This window comes from Ornithodoros turicata, chromosome 5 (assembly GCF_037126465.1).
Source record: "Ornithodoros turicata isolate Travis chromosome 5, ASM3712646v1, whole genome shotgun sequence".
NCBI classification, from domain to species: Eukaryota; Metazoa; Arthropoda; class Arachnida; order Ixodida; family Argasidae; genus Ornithodoros; species Ornithodoros turicata.
The window spans coordinates 72,659,777-72,675,796 of NC_088205.1; the positions used below are offsets into that span (position 1 = coordinate 72,659,777).

The 16,020-nt window shown below is 43.7% G+C and overlaps 3 protein-coding genes across 7 annotated transcripts; 1 reads left to right on the forward strand and 2 right to left on the reverse strand.

The window, feature by feature from the left end:
* Positions 1 to 17: 17 nt before the first annotated feature.
* On the reverse strand, positions 18 to 9,169 carry LOC135394731 (transmembrane protein 184C-like). Its single transcript, XM_064625630.1, has 9 exons — positions 8,616 to 9,169; positions 8,496 to 8,532; positions 8,187 to 8,392; positions 6,867 to 6,941; positions 6,659 to 6,752; positions 6,461 to 6,573; positions 6,287 to 6,386; positions 3,618 to 3,792; positions 18 to 3,036 (listed from the first exon to the last, which is right to left on the reverse strand). Exons 1-9 carry the CDS (start codon positions 8,867 to 8,869, stop codon positions 2,858 to 2,860), a joined length of 1,233 nt encoding a protein of 410 aa, XP_064481700.1. The 5' UTR covers positions 8,870 to 9,169; the 3' UTR covers positions 18 to 2,857.
* Positions 9,170 to 9,246: 77 nt separating this feature from the next.
* On the forward strand, positions 9,247 to 12,157 carry LOC135394736 (GDP-Man:Man(3)GlcNAc(2)-PP-Dol alpha-1,2-mannosyltransferase-like). 4 transcript variants are annotated; one of them, XM_064625641.1, is made up of 4 exons: positions 9,247 to 9,403; positions 9,616 to 9,848; positions 9,914 to 10,845; positions 11,646 to 12,157. In XM_064625641.1, the coding sequence occupies exons 2-4, from the start codon at positions 9,640 to 9,642 to the stop codon at positions 11,927 to 11,929; spliced, it is 1,425 nt and encodes a 474-aa protein (XP_064481711.1). In that variant the 5' UTR covers positions 9,247 to 9,403; positions 9,616 to 9,639; the 3' UTR covers positions 11,930 to 12,157. The 4 variants fall into 4 exon arrangements, with proteins under 4 accessions (XP_064481711.1, XP_064481712.1, XP_064481709.1 ...); XM_064625642.1 differs by having other exon boundaries at positions 9,247 to 9,347; XM_064625639.1 differs by having other exon boundaries at positions 9,247 to 9,343.
* LOC135394735 (fucose-1-phosphate guanylyltransferase-like) lies at positions 12,026 to 14,489 on the reverse strand. Of its 2 annotated transcripts, XM_064625637.1 has the most exons (6): positions 14,446 to 14,489; positions 14,118 to 14,235; positions 13,843 to 14,013; positions 13,496 to 13,783; positions 13,207 to 13,425; positions 12,026 to 13,106 (listed from the first exon to the last, which is right to left on the reverse strand). In XM_064625637.1, exons 2-6 carry the CDS (start codon positions 14,188 to 14,190, stop codon positions 12,133 to 12,135), a joined length of 1,725 nt encoding a protein of 574 aa, XP_064481707.1. In that variant the 5' UTR covers positions 14,191 to 14,235; positions 14,446 to 14,489; the 3' UTR covers positions 12,026 to 12,132. The 2 variants fall into 2 exon arrangements, with proteins under 2 accessions (XP_064481707.1, XP_064481708.1); XM_064625638.1 differs by lacking the exon at positions 14,446 to 14,489 and having other exon boundaries at positions 13,843 to 13,921; positions 14,118 to 14,206.
* Positions 14,490 to 16,020: the final 1,531 nt, after the last annotated feature.

The following is a 16,020-nucleotide window of genomic DNA, read 5'->3' on the forward strand; positions in this document are numbered from 1 at the left end:
AATGTGTTCTTGGAGTGATGTATAAAAAGTTTATTTTCCAGCCAGTAAGTGTGCAGTGTATAGAAACAGCATATATATTATATCTGTACACACTTCATGTCATGTCTGTAAGGCACAGCACCAACTACAACATGCTTACCTGACCACCAAACCCCAGACAAGGGAACGTCATTTCCCAGTGTACATACATACAGCATAAAGTTGCTGAGACACACACACACAAACACACAAGACGGGGGTTCCACTTTAGATGTCAAACTTCATAACTTTTGAATAAACTTGCAAGTAAAACAAAAAAAAGTCCTTGTGAAAGCATATGCTTCAACCAGTCAGCCATCACACACATCACATCAGCCATTTGATGCAGGGTTTTACAGCAAAACAGTGAATGGCTCTAAATTTTCAAATTTACACAGCACAAGCCACATTTATGTGAAGTTCTATATGGCTTCAACACTTTTAATGTTTTAACACTTTTAATGCTCAGGGGCAGCAGGTTAGATGAACACCATCCATGATCTGTTCACGCTGGTGTGATGAAAATAGAAGTGAATGCACTATTGTACACAGAACGATTTCTAGCACTGAACTCCAGGTTCAATGAGGTACTGAACTCCACTGAACACTGACGACATCCATAAGGAACTCTTAGCATTTTGGATGAGCTACGTATGCTAGGTTACCAATGTCGCCAACAGTAAAAACTCAATCGCAAGATCACGTCACAACCCACTGGTATCAAAGAACACGTGCGCTGATGCATCATGGGCAGTACACATAATACCAACAATGTGTTGTGTTGTATTTGTCCTTAGACGCAGCTTGCATCGGCTCGTTTGCCTATCTGTAAGAGAGCAAGTGTCTGACAAGTCACCCGTTCACCTCCTCCCTTGGATAGACACACGTTCCGGTAATGTAAGATGGACACATAGAGCACTGCATGGGCCGCATTTTTAGGCCCGGCCCGACGCCTACTTACATAGCCCAGCCCAAACCCGAAGGACTCAAGTTTCTCGGCCCGAGCCAGAGAAATTTATAGGCTACCCGGCCCACTGTATCAGGCTATAAAACTTGACCGTGGCCAAGTAAGAGAGGGGTAACACAGGCTCGAGTCCGACCTAGGCCTGGCAATGTACAGGCCATGGCCTGGGCCCATAGTGGTCAAACCCAAGCCCAGCCCAGGCCAGCCAAAAGAAAGCTTTACCCGGCCCGGCCGGGCTTGGGATTTTCGGGTAAGCTCAAGCCTGTGCAGTGCTCTGGGACACAAGAAGCAGGGAAGTAGCTGTGGCAATAAAATAAGTCCTCCCTTTATGGTTGATGTGAAACCAAAATGGCCGTGACTACATGCACGTCGAGGTCCTTCTATGATAGCAGCAGGTTGTGAGCCGTACGCTATTGTAATCATTTGTTTGCAGCTATAGGGATCACCAAGTAGAGGTTTCAAATGAATATAGATACAACGGAAGGACGAAATAAATAAGACACTCAAATAACCGCACAACGACTCTGCTGTGGTGCGTGAAGTGACCACGCGACAGGTGTTTCTTGGTTCAGAGCTGTACTGTACAATATGACTAGGGCCTGACTTTTTCGGGTTTTATTTTTGGCCAAATTCGGGGGGATAAATATCGGGTGATATTTTTCATTCGAAAATTCGGGTGTATTCGGGTTAAATCCCGTTACGGCATATTCTGTCGTCAGGAATTCGGGTGATTTTTTTTTGTTTAATAAAAATTTGTCTTAACATGGAACTAATGTTTAGCAATGTTATCAAACTTTTATTTTAATGCACGCTTATGAGTGTGCCACGCGACCTGGATGTTTTCGGGTAGATTCGGGTTAAACCCGAATTTTACAGATTTTGTTCGGAGGGTAAATATCGGGCGGGTACGGGTTTAACCCTAAAAAGTCAGGCCCTAAATATGACACACAGTTAAAACAACATGGCAGCAGGCTTGAAATCACAGTAAACTCTCGTTATAATGAAATCACTTTTTCAAATTATCGCTTTATTTGGAGTCTTGTGCTGTCCCAACAAAAATGCATTCTTTCAAACCCAATTATTCGCACCTGACTCGGCTTATTGTGAAGAACGAGCCGGCAGAAATTTCGTATGGCAAGCCCAACTTACGTTTATTTCCCTCTCTCTCTGTGTCTCCCCTTTTGTCCATAATACAGTCAAACTCCTTTATAGCGAACACCTTTTTAATGAAAATACCACTACAGCAAATTTTTTTGCGGTCCCGCTGGAGCCCTATAGGTCCAATAATGGACATCCTTTTTAACGAAAATGCCTTTACTGCGAATTTTTTTTGCTGTCCCCTGAGTTTCGTTGTAAAGGAGTTTGACTGTAATTACAAGACTGCCAAGGTGCTCACCACCACCAAGGTCTGTTGGCTTGCCCCAAATACTTTTTTTTAATGCTCCCGCGAGTGCTTCTGAAAGTATCTGTCGCTGGCTTTGCGGCACTTTCACTTTTATAGGATTTCCGCGTATATCGAATTTTTTCGTTGTCTCGTTGATTTCGCTATAACGAGTGTTTACTGCACATATATTCATCTCTAAAAGTGAAGCAGATCTTGTCATAATAAGTGTTGAAAGGCGAAATAAGGTACTGCTTCTTCAGCTCTGACACAAAATTATTACCGACTCCGGGTGTTTGTACGTTTGGTGGTCAGAGCATCGCTCTTTCGGAACGCCATATACTTTCCTTATGTAATGGGCATTACAAATAACAAAAGGGTCATATAAAATTTGGACCCATAAGTCTACAATATACAGACTAGGAACACTATAACAAATAAAATATGCACCTCGGGGGGGGGAAGCTCTAAAGACCACGCGACCAGGAATGTACTCAAGCATTACTTGAGGAACCTGCAATGGTCATATAGCCTTGCCTTGAAGGTCGGTCACTGAGGTATCGATACTGGTCCTCTGATGAGTGGGCACTGTCATCAGCAAAACTTCCCAGCAGGTGTCTCTGCTCTCCAGGATATGCAGGCTTGCGCTGTACGGTACTCTTCACTGTGGCACCTGTAAAGTCACAGTGAGCTGTCCAGTAAATGTAAAACATTATTAATTGGACTGGGAGTGTGTACCACGACCTTCGAGATTATAACGGCCGTGTCATGATCGGCAAACCCTATGAGGAGCACGTCCGCACGATCCGCTAGGAGCGCTACACATCGGCCCGTGAGATCTACATCATGATTGGACAATGGAAATTTGAATTTTGAACGCTCGGAAGCAGACTACGACTACCGTAGCAGACGACTGCAACAGCTCCTATGAAAACATGTAGAATTATGATAATCTACTTTATAAAGAAGCACCTCTCGTGGGACATCTGCCACTAGTACAAAAATAACAAGGTGAGCTGAAGTACAAAGTATTGCAGAAATTGAGGAAGCAATAACAGGGCCGATTAGTGGCACCACCACTCGCCTCCAATTGCGTTGCTGGGATCCCTATGACATGGTCGCTACATATATAATCTAGTAAGTCGTGGTCTGTACTTGCAGTGCGCACAAACCTAGTTCATGCATACTTTTTCCAGGCCATGACGCTTATACACTCTTCTATTATAGGGTAACAGTTACCACTTGTGAACTTACCTACGTGCCTGATGTGGTCGGACACATCTTGCGTCACATCCGAAATATCCCACATGGCCATGAATGAAAAGCAACAAGGGACCTGTCGAGCATTGGGGTCCACATAGGGAACGTGCGAGAAGGCAAAGTAGTGGGCTACGGCTGCCACAAACATTTCTATGCAGATGAGAAAATCCTGAAAGCAAAAATTTTTCATAATCAGAACGGCTTTTAATTGCTGCAGGTAATATGGCGTGGATGCAGACGAGCTGCTGGACAAAACTCGATCTTGGGGGAAAGCCTGGCCGACACAGAAAGACAATCACGACACAGTGGCTCAAAGAGAAACTGGAACGTGCTGGAGCCGCGGGAAAGAAGAGCAGAGCACACAACGTATTTGCCGCTGTCCCCAATTCCTGGAGCTGAGTATGGCAAGGGCCTTGTGTTATCGGATTTTATGTCTTTTGAAAGTCGGGGGAGGGGGTAGAAATCGGGTTTCGTTTCAACTGTAAAATGGGGGAAAACCGGGCGATATCCAGGGAAAAGCAGATTTTCTAGTGTAAAAAAAAAGCTGAGCACTTCTCACATTTTAGGTGCACATCGTAGAACGTGAAGAAAAAACAATGTATAAATTTCCGGCGATGCAGAATCAAAAATAACAAAGACGGTTAAGAGCATCAACTGTTTACTATATACATAAAAACAAGACTTTCGTGCAGTACGCTGCGCTTCTTCAGCTTTAGGCGCATTGTAAAGCTCTTTCTGCCAACTGGCTGCTGTGCCTATTCATGTGATGTTCATTGGTTTCCTCCACGTACAACTCCGACTCGTCTGTATGTCTGTCTGACCTTGTCCAGCCACCTCCTATTGATTGCGTTTTGTTTTTCATTTTTGTTTTTCATTTTTGTTTTTCATTTTTGTTGATATTTGTATTGCATTTGTAGTGCTTTTCACCCTTACCCTTTTCTCTTGTACCATGTGACTTGGTTTTTGATATATGCTTCACCACTTGTAACAGGTCCTCAAACCTGAAGAAGTGCAGCCTACTGCACGAAAGTCTTATTTTATGTATATAGTAAACAGTTGATGCTCTTAACCGTCTTTGTTATTTTAGGTGCACTTGGAGCACCTTTCTTTCTTTTATGCCAATGCCCAAAAACAGGAATGCCAGGAGGCGAAGATAGTGCTGTTGCCTTCCGATGCAGCTGCAGGCTCAAAAAACACAGCTGAGTCCTTAGTTGTGTCATGCCCATGTGCCCAATCCTGCAAGCTGTACCACTGTGTCGTGTTTGTTTTCCTCTGTCGCCGATCGCGAAGGTTTCCTCAAGATCAGGTCATTTATGTAATTGCTTTTTGATCAAGCTGGCTTCCTAGATCTCTCTGATTACCTGTCCTCTAAATAAGGACTTGATGTTGTGGAAACGAGCCGAACAGCTACATTCTCGGCAATGAAGCGCGTGACCTGAGGGTGTGCCGTGCTTGGCATGCTCTTTAAGCTTTATTATTGCTTTTCATTGTACATTTCAAAGATTTCAGTCTCCTCTGTAACAACATTTTCTGTCCACCTTTGAAGACAAGAATCTGTTTGCAACGATGTTTTCGGGCCTTACTTGAATGCTCTAAAACTAACGTGGGGGGTATCAGGTCTTACAGTGTTGCCAGAGGCAGGCCTAGGAGGGGACCTGGATGCCCTGAACACCTCCCCCCCCACCCTCCCTCAGAAAAATCCTGGACCCGCCCATCCGATAATTGTGACAGGGAGCTTTAGGGGTGTGCGAATCCAAATATTTTAAGTCGAATCGAATATCGAATTGGGGAAAAATTCTGAATACCGAATCGAATATAGAATATTCGTGCAAAGTTTACAATATGTGACTTTCGCACTAAAAGTTTCCATTTTGTAGCCCATGGCTTTAGTGTAATATTTCTGGCATTAACTGTCACAAGAGAGACATGCAATTCTTCTGTTTAAAGCCCCTACTCTTTAATTTTACATGAGAGTGCTTCCTGCTTTCCAGGTGAGCCTACACTTACTGGAGCACTGGAGTGGTTACCTTCATTTCAAAATTTTATGTCAGGCAGTAGCATGTTACACGGATGAAGCTGTGATTGCTTCAGACAACCACAGGCCATTTGTGAAACAAACGAATTGGCATCCTGCCTCAGCTTTGCCACGAACACCCTTTAGTTTCTTTGCACTCGCCCTAGGAAGTTGCACTACTGAAATTTTAGACATAAAGGACATCTTTAAGACACCCTTCTTGTTCGTGGGCTGTAGTCATTATTCGAGAGTCCTAACTTTTTAAAGGCAACCCCACAGACATCAAATCAAAGTCCCTCGTCGGCATCGCTAAACTGAATGTGGGAGGGGCGCCATCCCTTCCACCGACGATGTCTACAAAACTAACTTTGGATAACGTTATCTCAAACAAGACACCGTCCCGCCTGCGTTGGTCCTGCAACAAGGGCAATTTCGTAAAGCAGGCTTCACACACGGAAGCATCAGGTGAAGCCCACTTTCGGGTTGTGTCGTTCATATTCGTGGAATAGTCGAATATTCGAAAATTCGAATATTGGATATTCGATTCGCGAATCGAATAGTTCGAGGGTTTGATATTCGATTCGAATTCGGGAACTCGAATATTCGCGCACCCCTAATATTTATTATTGAATAATGAATGTTGACATACTTGAACACCTCGATTGACATCGTTGACGACACCCTGTTCTGTCACAAACGTAGGTGATAGAATGTCGACGTGGATTAACAGTGCAATTATCACAGATTGGCTAGAATTAAAACGGACCATATAAGTGTATTACAACAAGAGTTACTTACAACATTCCAACAACATATTACTTACAAGAATGAGAAAAATACAACAGCCTTTATGCACAAAAATTTCGGAACTGGCGACATCGGGGACAGTTCTTGTCGATATGCCTTGTAAAACAGGACCAGGCTGTACATTGCTACCTGAGGAAAGAAAATGGGGTGTGTTTGTTCATGCAAGTTATTGAAAGTCTTGACGGAGAAATAATTTGTTCACTTTTATACGTACAAATTGAGAAATGTTGTTGACTACCACGATATATACATAGGTGTAATGGGCGTCAAACTTCCCTTCGCCGTAAACACCGAGCATTTCTGAGAACCTAGAAAGTAAAATTAAAAATGAGCGTCAGACAGAGGCATAGCTGCATCAACGCTGTGCAAAATCAAGATGAGACCCAAACACTATTGGTGCAAGCAACCCTCATGCAACTTACAATGCCACTGCTGTAGTCACAGGTCGAACAACTGTGTACTGCAAAATTCCATGACGACACGAGTCGATGAACTGCCTGTCGCAATGAAATGAGGTGTTACTTTATAACAAATGTAAACGATGCAAATTAGCCAAACATAGACGACATCATTTTGCATTGCTTTGAATTATAACAAACATTGTTGTAACGAATATTACACCTGTACCACATGGACAAGAAGACATTAAAAGGGTAGTGATACTTTGACAGATATCATTCGTTACATCGTGCACACATTACATTGCACATTAGAGCACTGAGGGAAAAAAAAAAAAGAATTTTTCTATGTGTTGTTTTTGGTGAGGTATAAATCCTTGAACATACAAACTCATCAAACTCTGACATCACGGCTTCAGCCATTCCTATTGGCCAGTTAGGAGTTGTAAATATGTGACCTCTCTCGCCAGGTTTCAGTATTCGCGGTGCTGGTTTACTAAGTGTCTATTACCCCATTTTAAAACCTGGTGCAACCTGTGTAAAACCCGTATAAAACCTGGAATGTTCATTCACATCGCTGCAAATAATTGCTTCTTACATTTGTCCGGAATAACCTGTGACAAAGTGTCGCAAACCCTTTAATGACAGAAGAAAAGGCCAAGTGGCACAAGCTTCATAACTGATGTCATTCGAGACTCTGGATGTCATCAGACAATATAATAATTTTTTGTGCCTATATGGTATGGGGGTATTCCGTTGGTTGGCGTCACCATTCTGCAAGGTGGCTTCACCCCACTATCGAAATGAGTTTTGCAGGGACAAGGCAAACTGCGAAAGTCACGCTGAACTAACCTAAAATATCGCACAATAACCGAAACTAGTGACTGTCGAAATGGCTTTTGTTGGGGCAAGGCAAGCTGCCAAAGCCACACTGAACTGACCTACAATATAACACACATGAGACTAACTTCAACTAACCTTAAATTAACCTAAATTTCATATCAACTGACAAAAATTAGTGATCGTTTAGGTTAGTTGAGTGCGGCTTTGGCAGCTTGCCTCGCTTCCCCAAAGCCCATTGTGACAGTGAGGTGAAGCCAACTTGCGGAATGACGACGCCAACCAAAGGAATGCAAGCGCGGAGTTTTTAGCTTAGCTCAATTGGTAGAGCCCTGGACCGGAAATCCAGAAGATGTGGACTCGCGTGTCCTACAGCTGGCTAACCTTTTCAGTGACTTCCATCTTCCACAGAGTGTTAGTTCAATATGTGAATGTGAGCAGCAAAAGGACACATTGTGCTGCATATCAATGCGAATTCATATGTCCTGTTTGTCCCCTACTCACCTGCCCCCGGGGCATGGACGAAGAAAGCAGAGTGGGAAAATGTGCCTCACTGACGGCCTCTCTTCGTCCGAACTTATCTCAAATTCCAACTCGTGATGAAGAAAGTTCAACAGAAACACCATAAAGCTGTAGATGACGTAGGCTTCGTAACATTCTCGTATAGTGTCCAAGTAAATACCACTTTTCGGCCACGTCAGGGCAAACCACTGAAAAAGAAAAAAAAAAAAAGAAAGGAAGAAAGATTATATGTGATATGTCATCTCTGCCAAGCAGAACACAATGTGGTATCTGTATGGCTGGGGAACTTACACAGTTAAGAGAGTATATTGGAACCATCCATAATATCCTGAAACGCAAGTAAAAGGTACAATTAAAATGCAATGCGAGTGCTGTAACCAACAGAGACCTGGCAATGCGTAACACCGTTACCTTATAATGTATTTTTGGAGATAAGGCTTTGTATAATTTAGTATGTGCTGTATTATCTCCCAAAACGTTATGGGAAGCGTAAGTAGGACAAAGACGCCACTACTGAACCACGCTTGAACATCGGGGGTCGCGCCCTTGTTCATAAGACGCACGCTGATCAGAGGGACCATGACTAAAATGACAAAAATGTACGATAAAGCCACCACTGCTTGAATCCACATCTTCCATCGCGACAAACACCACGAAAACGGCATCGCTTCACAATGTGTGTCTTCTGTGTCCCAGTAAAAAAAAATGCGATCTTGCTAGGAACTTGCAATCTGACAGTCAAATACTGGGTTTACTCAAACACTTCATCTGTTAGCGAAACAGCGCTGTTTCATTGCAATAATCACTTCATCGCACACTCTGTCATACGGCGCAGTGATGATACTAGCCCACACATTCATATCTGAGATGGAGTTTAAACCATTTTGTGCTTCTAACGCGACATATCTATCTCTACAACTTCGTTCACAACAAACCCTCAGCTCATCAGCTGACTAATCAGGGCTTACAGTAGATCCCGCTTTAGCGCTGCGAGCGCTAGACAGATAGCCAACCACAGCCAATCATGCAGCCAAAGGAAGTGTCGTCGCGGCGTATTTTTCACCGAACTCAAGCAACTTCGGTTTCGCTTTCGTGGACTGTTGGAACGTTGACGGTTTATTCTTCAGATTACGATGAGTGTGTGTGTGTGCTCTTGTCACTTTCGTGTATTTTTCTTCGTCTCTTGGTCATAATGTGAGGTAGACAATACTGTGCCGCCGGCGTCCTTTCACCATCAAACACCTATGTGTTGTCAAGCATGAGTAATTGTGTGCTTTGCTGAGGTGTCACATTGTACGCATTTAAATCGTATACAGGAACTGTACTTTGATCATTACTGCAGCTGCATTATCAACCTTTTCCGCTTTGGAGTGAATATTATTGTAAAAATCAACTGTTTGCTTCGTTGCAGTTCACAAGATAGCGTCCACCTGCCATGGATTGTTTCATTTTACTGAGCGCAATCGCATTGTGCTGCCCAATTGGCATCCTGCTCTTGTTCCTGTGGCTGCAGAAAGTCAGGCAGGAAAGTTGCAAACTCTACCCGGATAAGAAGCCTACATTAGGATTCTTCCATCCGTACTGTAATGCCGGTGGTGGTGGAGAACGTGTACTGTGGGCAGCAATTCGAGCAATCCAAGAACGGTATGTACCGACATGCGTAGCGATGCCACGCATCTGCTGCTTCATGTGTATTTCTCCCTTTATAGCTACCCGAACTACCACTGCATCGTATACACCGGAGACAAAGACGTTACACCTGAGGAGATTGTTACGAACGCGGAGAAACGCTTCAATATTAAACTCACCCAACCAGTCAGGTTTGTGTATCTCCAGAAGCGGCACATCGTTGAAGCAAAGTACTACCCAGTCTTCACGCTTCTTGGTCAAAGCATCGGCTCAGTCTTCCTTGGCCTTGAAGCTATACTCAAGTTTGTGCCAACAATCTATATTGACACCATGGGTTATGCCTTTACCTGTCCATTGTTCAAGTACCTCGGGCTCTGTCACATCATTTCGTACGTTCACTATCCCACGATCAGCAACGACATGTTGAGCCGTGTTTCGGAGCAAATTAAGGCTCATAACAACCGGGCCGTCATATCAAGAAGCCCCTTCCTAACAAGTGTCAAGCTTCTGTACTACCGTTTCTTCGCGTACCTGTACGGACTTTGTGGACGCTGCTCTAGCATTATAATGGTTAATTCTAGCTGGACGATGGGACACATAGTTGAACTGTGGAAAGTTCCGGTCAGGACGTTTCTCGTGTACCCACCGTGCGACGTCACAGAATTTACGAAGATTACGAGAGACCCGTCAAAGTTGACCGAAGAGTTCCGAGTACTGTCGGTGGCGCAGTTCAGACCCGAAAAAGACCACGATCTTCAGCTGAGGGTGTTCGCGGAGCTGAAGGATCGTCTGCCGCCGGAAGACTTCAGCAGGATGAAGCTGGTGTTGGTCGGGAGTTGCAGAAATGAAGCAGATACCCAGAGAGTGGAAGCGCTCAAGAGAATGACTGAGGGGTTGGGCATAGGAGACAGGGTGGAGTTCAAGCTGAATATAACGTTTGCAGAGCTGAAGAAAGAAATGGAACAGGCATCCGTTGGAATACACACAATGTGGAACGAACATTTTGGGATCGGTAAGTAAGAGACGTCATAGTATACGGTCGACCGTCGATTTATGAAAGGTTAACGTATCTCGAAATGTCGTTCACAAATCGAGGGATCAGTAAACTGACGCTTGGAAAGAACAGACGATGGGAAATGCATCACGACGTGGGAGCAAGTACTTTGTAATAGCACTCTGCACCACCATTTCTTTTGTGTCAATCTTGCGTGGGAGAAACGTTAGCAATTTTATGCTCGATTTGTCATTCCTGTCCTCGAATTACTGCATCACACCCCTTATATGCCTTGCCCATCGGTGCCTCAGAAACACGGATCACACATCGTGGTAAATAAGTGAACAACCTTTTCCTGTTCTGCCATTTCACAGTAGGACATGGATTGTTCTTGGTTTTGCTCCATTCACCTCTATTTACCTCAGATTGACGTGCATGACTATACTTTCCCCATTCATAAATTAGGGTAAAAAGGGGGTGGGGTCTTCAAGGCTTGTCCCCAAAAAATGCTTATACTGTTAGGAAATCGAGGAATCTTAAACCAGTGAGAATTGTCACGTGCAGGAGGTGCCATTCACAAATCGAGGGTTGACTATAATCAGATTTGAGGGTGTTGTTCACTAGCATACTGCTAGGTATGCTGTCCAGTAGCACCTTATAGTACAGCTCCAGTTGAATGTCTTGTAGTACTGTGTTTACCTTTATGGAGGGCAAATCTTTGGGCTAATTGGTTTTCCGTGACGAAGTGCTCGTCCTGTTCAACATTGTCCTTGCTCTGTGATTTTGCTTACCTTACGGAAGTTTGTTTACCGCTGCAGGTGTTGTCGAGTGCATGGCTGCTGGGCTGCTCATGGTTGCACATGACTCTGGCGGGCCAAAGATGGACATTGTGACACCGTTCAATGGAAAGGTAACAGGATTTCTCGCAAGTGACGTCCACAGCTACGCAGACGTATTACAAAAGTTGTTGAGAATGCCACCGGGAGAGGCACTGGAAATTCAGACGAATGGCAGAAAAGCATCTCGGAGGTTCTCGGACGAGGTTTTCTCAAAATCGTTTCTGGATGTTCTTGAAGTGATTCTGCGAATCAAAGCTTCATGATGTTGGTGTATCGTTGTTATCCATATCTTATAATACAGTACTAAGTACTGCCACGATGTTTGTTTCAAATGAGCTGAAACAGTGTCGTTTCCGAACTGCTGAATAAACTTTCTCGATGATTTATTTTTTACAAGTTTGTATAAAAATATCCAGGAATATTGATACAGCTGATTTGTGCAAAGTTGTACGATGTACCTGTACAATTAAATAAAAATTTCATCCTGGTAAGCCAGCACCTTTTCAACACACTTCCAATTTAAAACATCCTTCATGCTAATCCTCTGGTTGAATGATACCGTCGTCTTCTCTCTGTTGGTGATTGCGCGTGTCAGATTCAGGGTTGAATGAAATGCATCTGTCATTGTCTCCTTAACTTCAAAAAGCTTTGCATCCCAGAGTGAGAAATCTGACGAGGAATTTTCGAACAAGCCTCTCATGGGCATAACTTCCAAGCTTTCGAGTTCGTAAAGACTCGCACCGAAGTACGAGACATCTTTGCTAGATTTCGAGGTACATTTAAGGTCATCACCTATGCCAAACGATACAGTGACAAACCCGCTAAGGTGGGACGATCGTACACTTGCAGTGAAAAATATAGAATGATCAGGAATGCAGAGTTCTTCTCCAGGAGCAGAAGTGACTTCACAGTTACTTAGAATGCAGTTTTGTTCAACATGTATAGGAACCAAGAACTTACAATGTTCAATTACAACAGTGGCACCTATTGTAGAATTTGGATGAATTTTTGAGTGCATGATTACACCTTCAACATTTGTAAGGCACTGGAGACCAGTCTTATTGACACCATTATTGTCGACAAAAGTGCTGTTTGTAAACTTGGACAGACCCAGTTCTGTCACAAACTGTTGATTTGTAGTGAAGTTATCAATGTATTCCGACATCGTTCCAATGTGATAAAACCTTGACTTTGGTATGACCAGAACCTGCAATGGAAACTGAGCCAGTGCATCTTGAATTGGAGTGAGCACGTCTCCGGCAGACCATTTGTCAGTAGGGACATGTGAGCGTGACCCAAGCTTTTCTAAGAAATCTTTGTAGGCATCAATTTCCGTGGAAATTGGTTTTGCAGCTTTGTAATATTGCAGCATTGTTCTCATCACCTTTGTGCCGAAAAAGAAGGCACTGTCAGTGTACACGAATTCTTCATCTGCAGAATCTTGAGGAAGCAAAATAGAGAAAGTATTCATCAATGTCCAGCAAGCACAATTTGGTAAGTCCTCTCACATTAGGAGTTTAAAAAAAAAACACAGACGTACCTTTCCTTTGTACCTTTACAACTGCCCCCTTGCTCTGCATTAATTCTACACTTGGTTTCTGAAGTACTTCGAGGCAGGAAGTCACCGTGCACGATTCAGTCGCTTGTACGTCAGGTGGAAGAACATAGACTCCGTGAGTTGTTCCGACATCAATTGTAGACGGGTGAGCTAGAGCTGTGAAGCCTTCTGCTTCGAAGATGTTTTTAATTCCTGCTTTATCTGAGACGTTGGAAACATTATCGATCAGAAAAAGAAAGGGGTGAGAAAATATTTACTGCGTTGTACTTACCCCAGTCAAACAGGGCATAAGTTTCAATGTCATCTGAACAGGTTAGGAAAATCCCAGGTTTCATTTTTGTGAGGAAGGGCAAGTAGAGTGCCAGCTTCAGGTCTAACATGTCCACAACAGCTGAGGCCAGCACTGGGAGAAGAGAGAACAGCTTCCCGAGAACACTGTGGCTTGGAAGGCGCCTGCTTTGACCTCCAGCATGAATCAGGAGTATTTTCATCTCGAAGAGGCTAGAACTGTAACGTGCTTCCAAGCTTTCGAGAATATGCAGTGTTGAGCCTCCCGAGCCTGAGTGTCAGAAATTACGTGAATGAATGCATTCTCGAAAAAAAAAAGTTTTTTTTTACCCATCTTCGTGCCAGAGATATCGGGGAAGACGTGGTATTGTACTGCTGGTATACGTAGTAATTCTCGCTTCTTGCTTATCTGTAATTCAAAGGACTTTGCTTGTTCCTCATCCGCTGCAGATATTGCTACGACATCCCAAAAGGCGAAGTCATGCTTACTAGGACAGAGTCCTGCAAGGTTGGTGTTAAAGTTATTTACAATCTACCGTCGAAGAAACTCGAAATACAAGTTTACTACAAGACCTACAAGCACTAAGTAAGTTTACTACAAGTACCTCGTATCTTATCGTATTTTTCCAGGAGGGTCTTCATGAACTGTGCACTATCATACGTGATTGAATCCATCATGTGCACAACAGAAGGAACGTCGATGTTGCAGGAACAAGCACAGACCTGGGAAAGTATGCAACGTTTATATGCTCGGAGTTATGAAATTCATCCGCTTTCAGTTCTGCAATCGGCTACGACGCGAGACACGTGCATATAATATAATGCAAATAATATATGAGTTGCTTTCCTCAATTCGACTGTTATACTAGTTGTAACCAGTCATAAAAGACATCAAAGCTGTATGCTGAACATGGATATTGTAATGAAATTCACCGGCACAGCTGTTTCTCGGCTTGACTTGGATTCCTGATGATGATGATGATAGTGGGGGCTATTTCCCACATTGTTGCTGATGAATGTGATCTAACCGAAACTGATCGAGACCAAGGAGTTGTTTGCACCGCATTGATCGAGACCTCATGAATCATGATTTCATGGTATCTCATCTCAATAACTAATAAGTTAAAAAAATGTCCAGTAATCTGTGGTCTAAAGTGTGTTTTTTGACGTATGTTTTCGAAGGACGCGAGCATCACTAAGCAACAAATTAGGCTTGACTGCTGCGACACCGCTCCCGAAATGCTGATGATGGATGATAACCTTCGTCACATGCTGATAATCTAGGACACGGTGATCTAGGAGGAACATACAGGGTGTTCATTTTTGTTCGTTACATATTTTTAGTAGAAAAGCTATGAAAGCTACACGGATGCCGTTTTTCCAGTTGAGGAATGCGACCAGGCAGGTATGTACAGGGTGAATTTAGCAAAGGTCATTTTGATCACGTCGTAAAAATACAAAATGACGTTTGTGGCGCTTCAAACTTTGCAGACTTATGCAGACTGATAGTCATTCGCCTGAAGTTTTATCCGAATTTTTTCAAATGCAAATTTTATCCATATTTTTTCAAATGTTAGAATTTTCAAATGCTATTGCTGCTTTCAAATGCTATGCGAACGACAATCAGTCTGCAAATTTTGAAGCGCCACAAATAACGTCATTTTGTATTTTTACGACATGCCCAAATTGTGCAAGCTTTGCTATATTCACCATGTAACGACAAAATGTACTGTGTAATTACCTAACATTAATGAATTTTTAATTAGGGAATTTCGGGCAAAAGCGAGATGGCAGAGTCGGAGATAACGACTATCGCTGGGGGGAATCGTGTCTTCTGGGCCTACTCCACAGGGAACTGTGCCGACATATGTTTGAGGAAAATCCTTGCGAAACACCCAGACAGCGCAACCGGCGCAGGGATTCGAATCAAGGTCACCTCCCAGCCACTAGACCGTGGTGGTGGTGTCGAAAGGCTCGCCGTTGTCAGCCTCACAGAGGTGGCCAACGTCACGACTGACGCCCTGGGGGAATGTACCTCCTGGGCCGACTTCTGAGGGAACTGTTCCGACATATGTTTGAAAGTTCCTGTCTGAGGAAAAGCCAGGAAAAACCCAGACTGCACAGCCGGTACCGGGACTCGAACCCGGGGACCTCCCGACTTCGAATCCCGGAGCCAGGTGCCAGCTGCAAAGCGGCTGATCTGGCGAGCGGATCAGCACCTACTCCAATCATCTCCATCGCCTGCATGGCTCAAAAGCACGTGGCCCTCTGACGTTGAATTGAGCGCTGTCCTCCCTGCGCTCCCGATAGGCGGGGTTTCGGTTTTGACTCATTTGCATAGCCAAATTCGGTGATGGATATATTAACGTCCGTGCGCGTTTCAGGATTTTTTAAAAAATGCAAAGGCTTTCAACAAGGATTGTCCTCCCACTCTGCTATCTCGCTTTTGCAATTGAAGAGTAAAAGATGAAATTTTTAGCAAATTACCCCTTGGCCAAGCGACAAAAT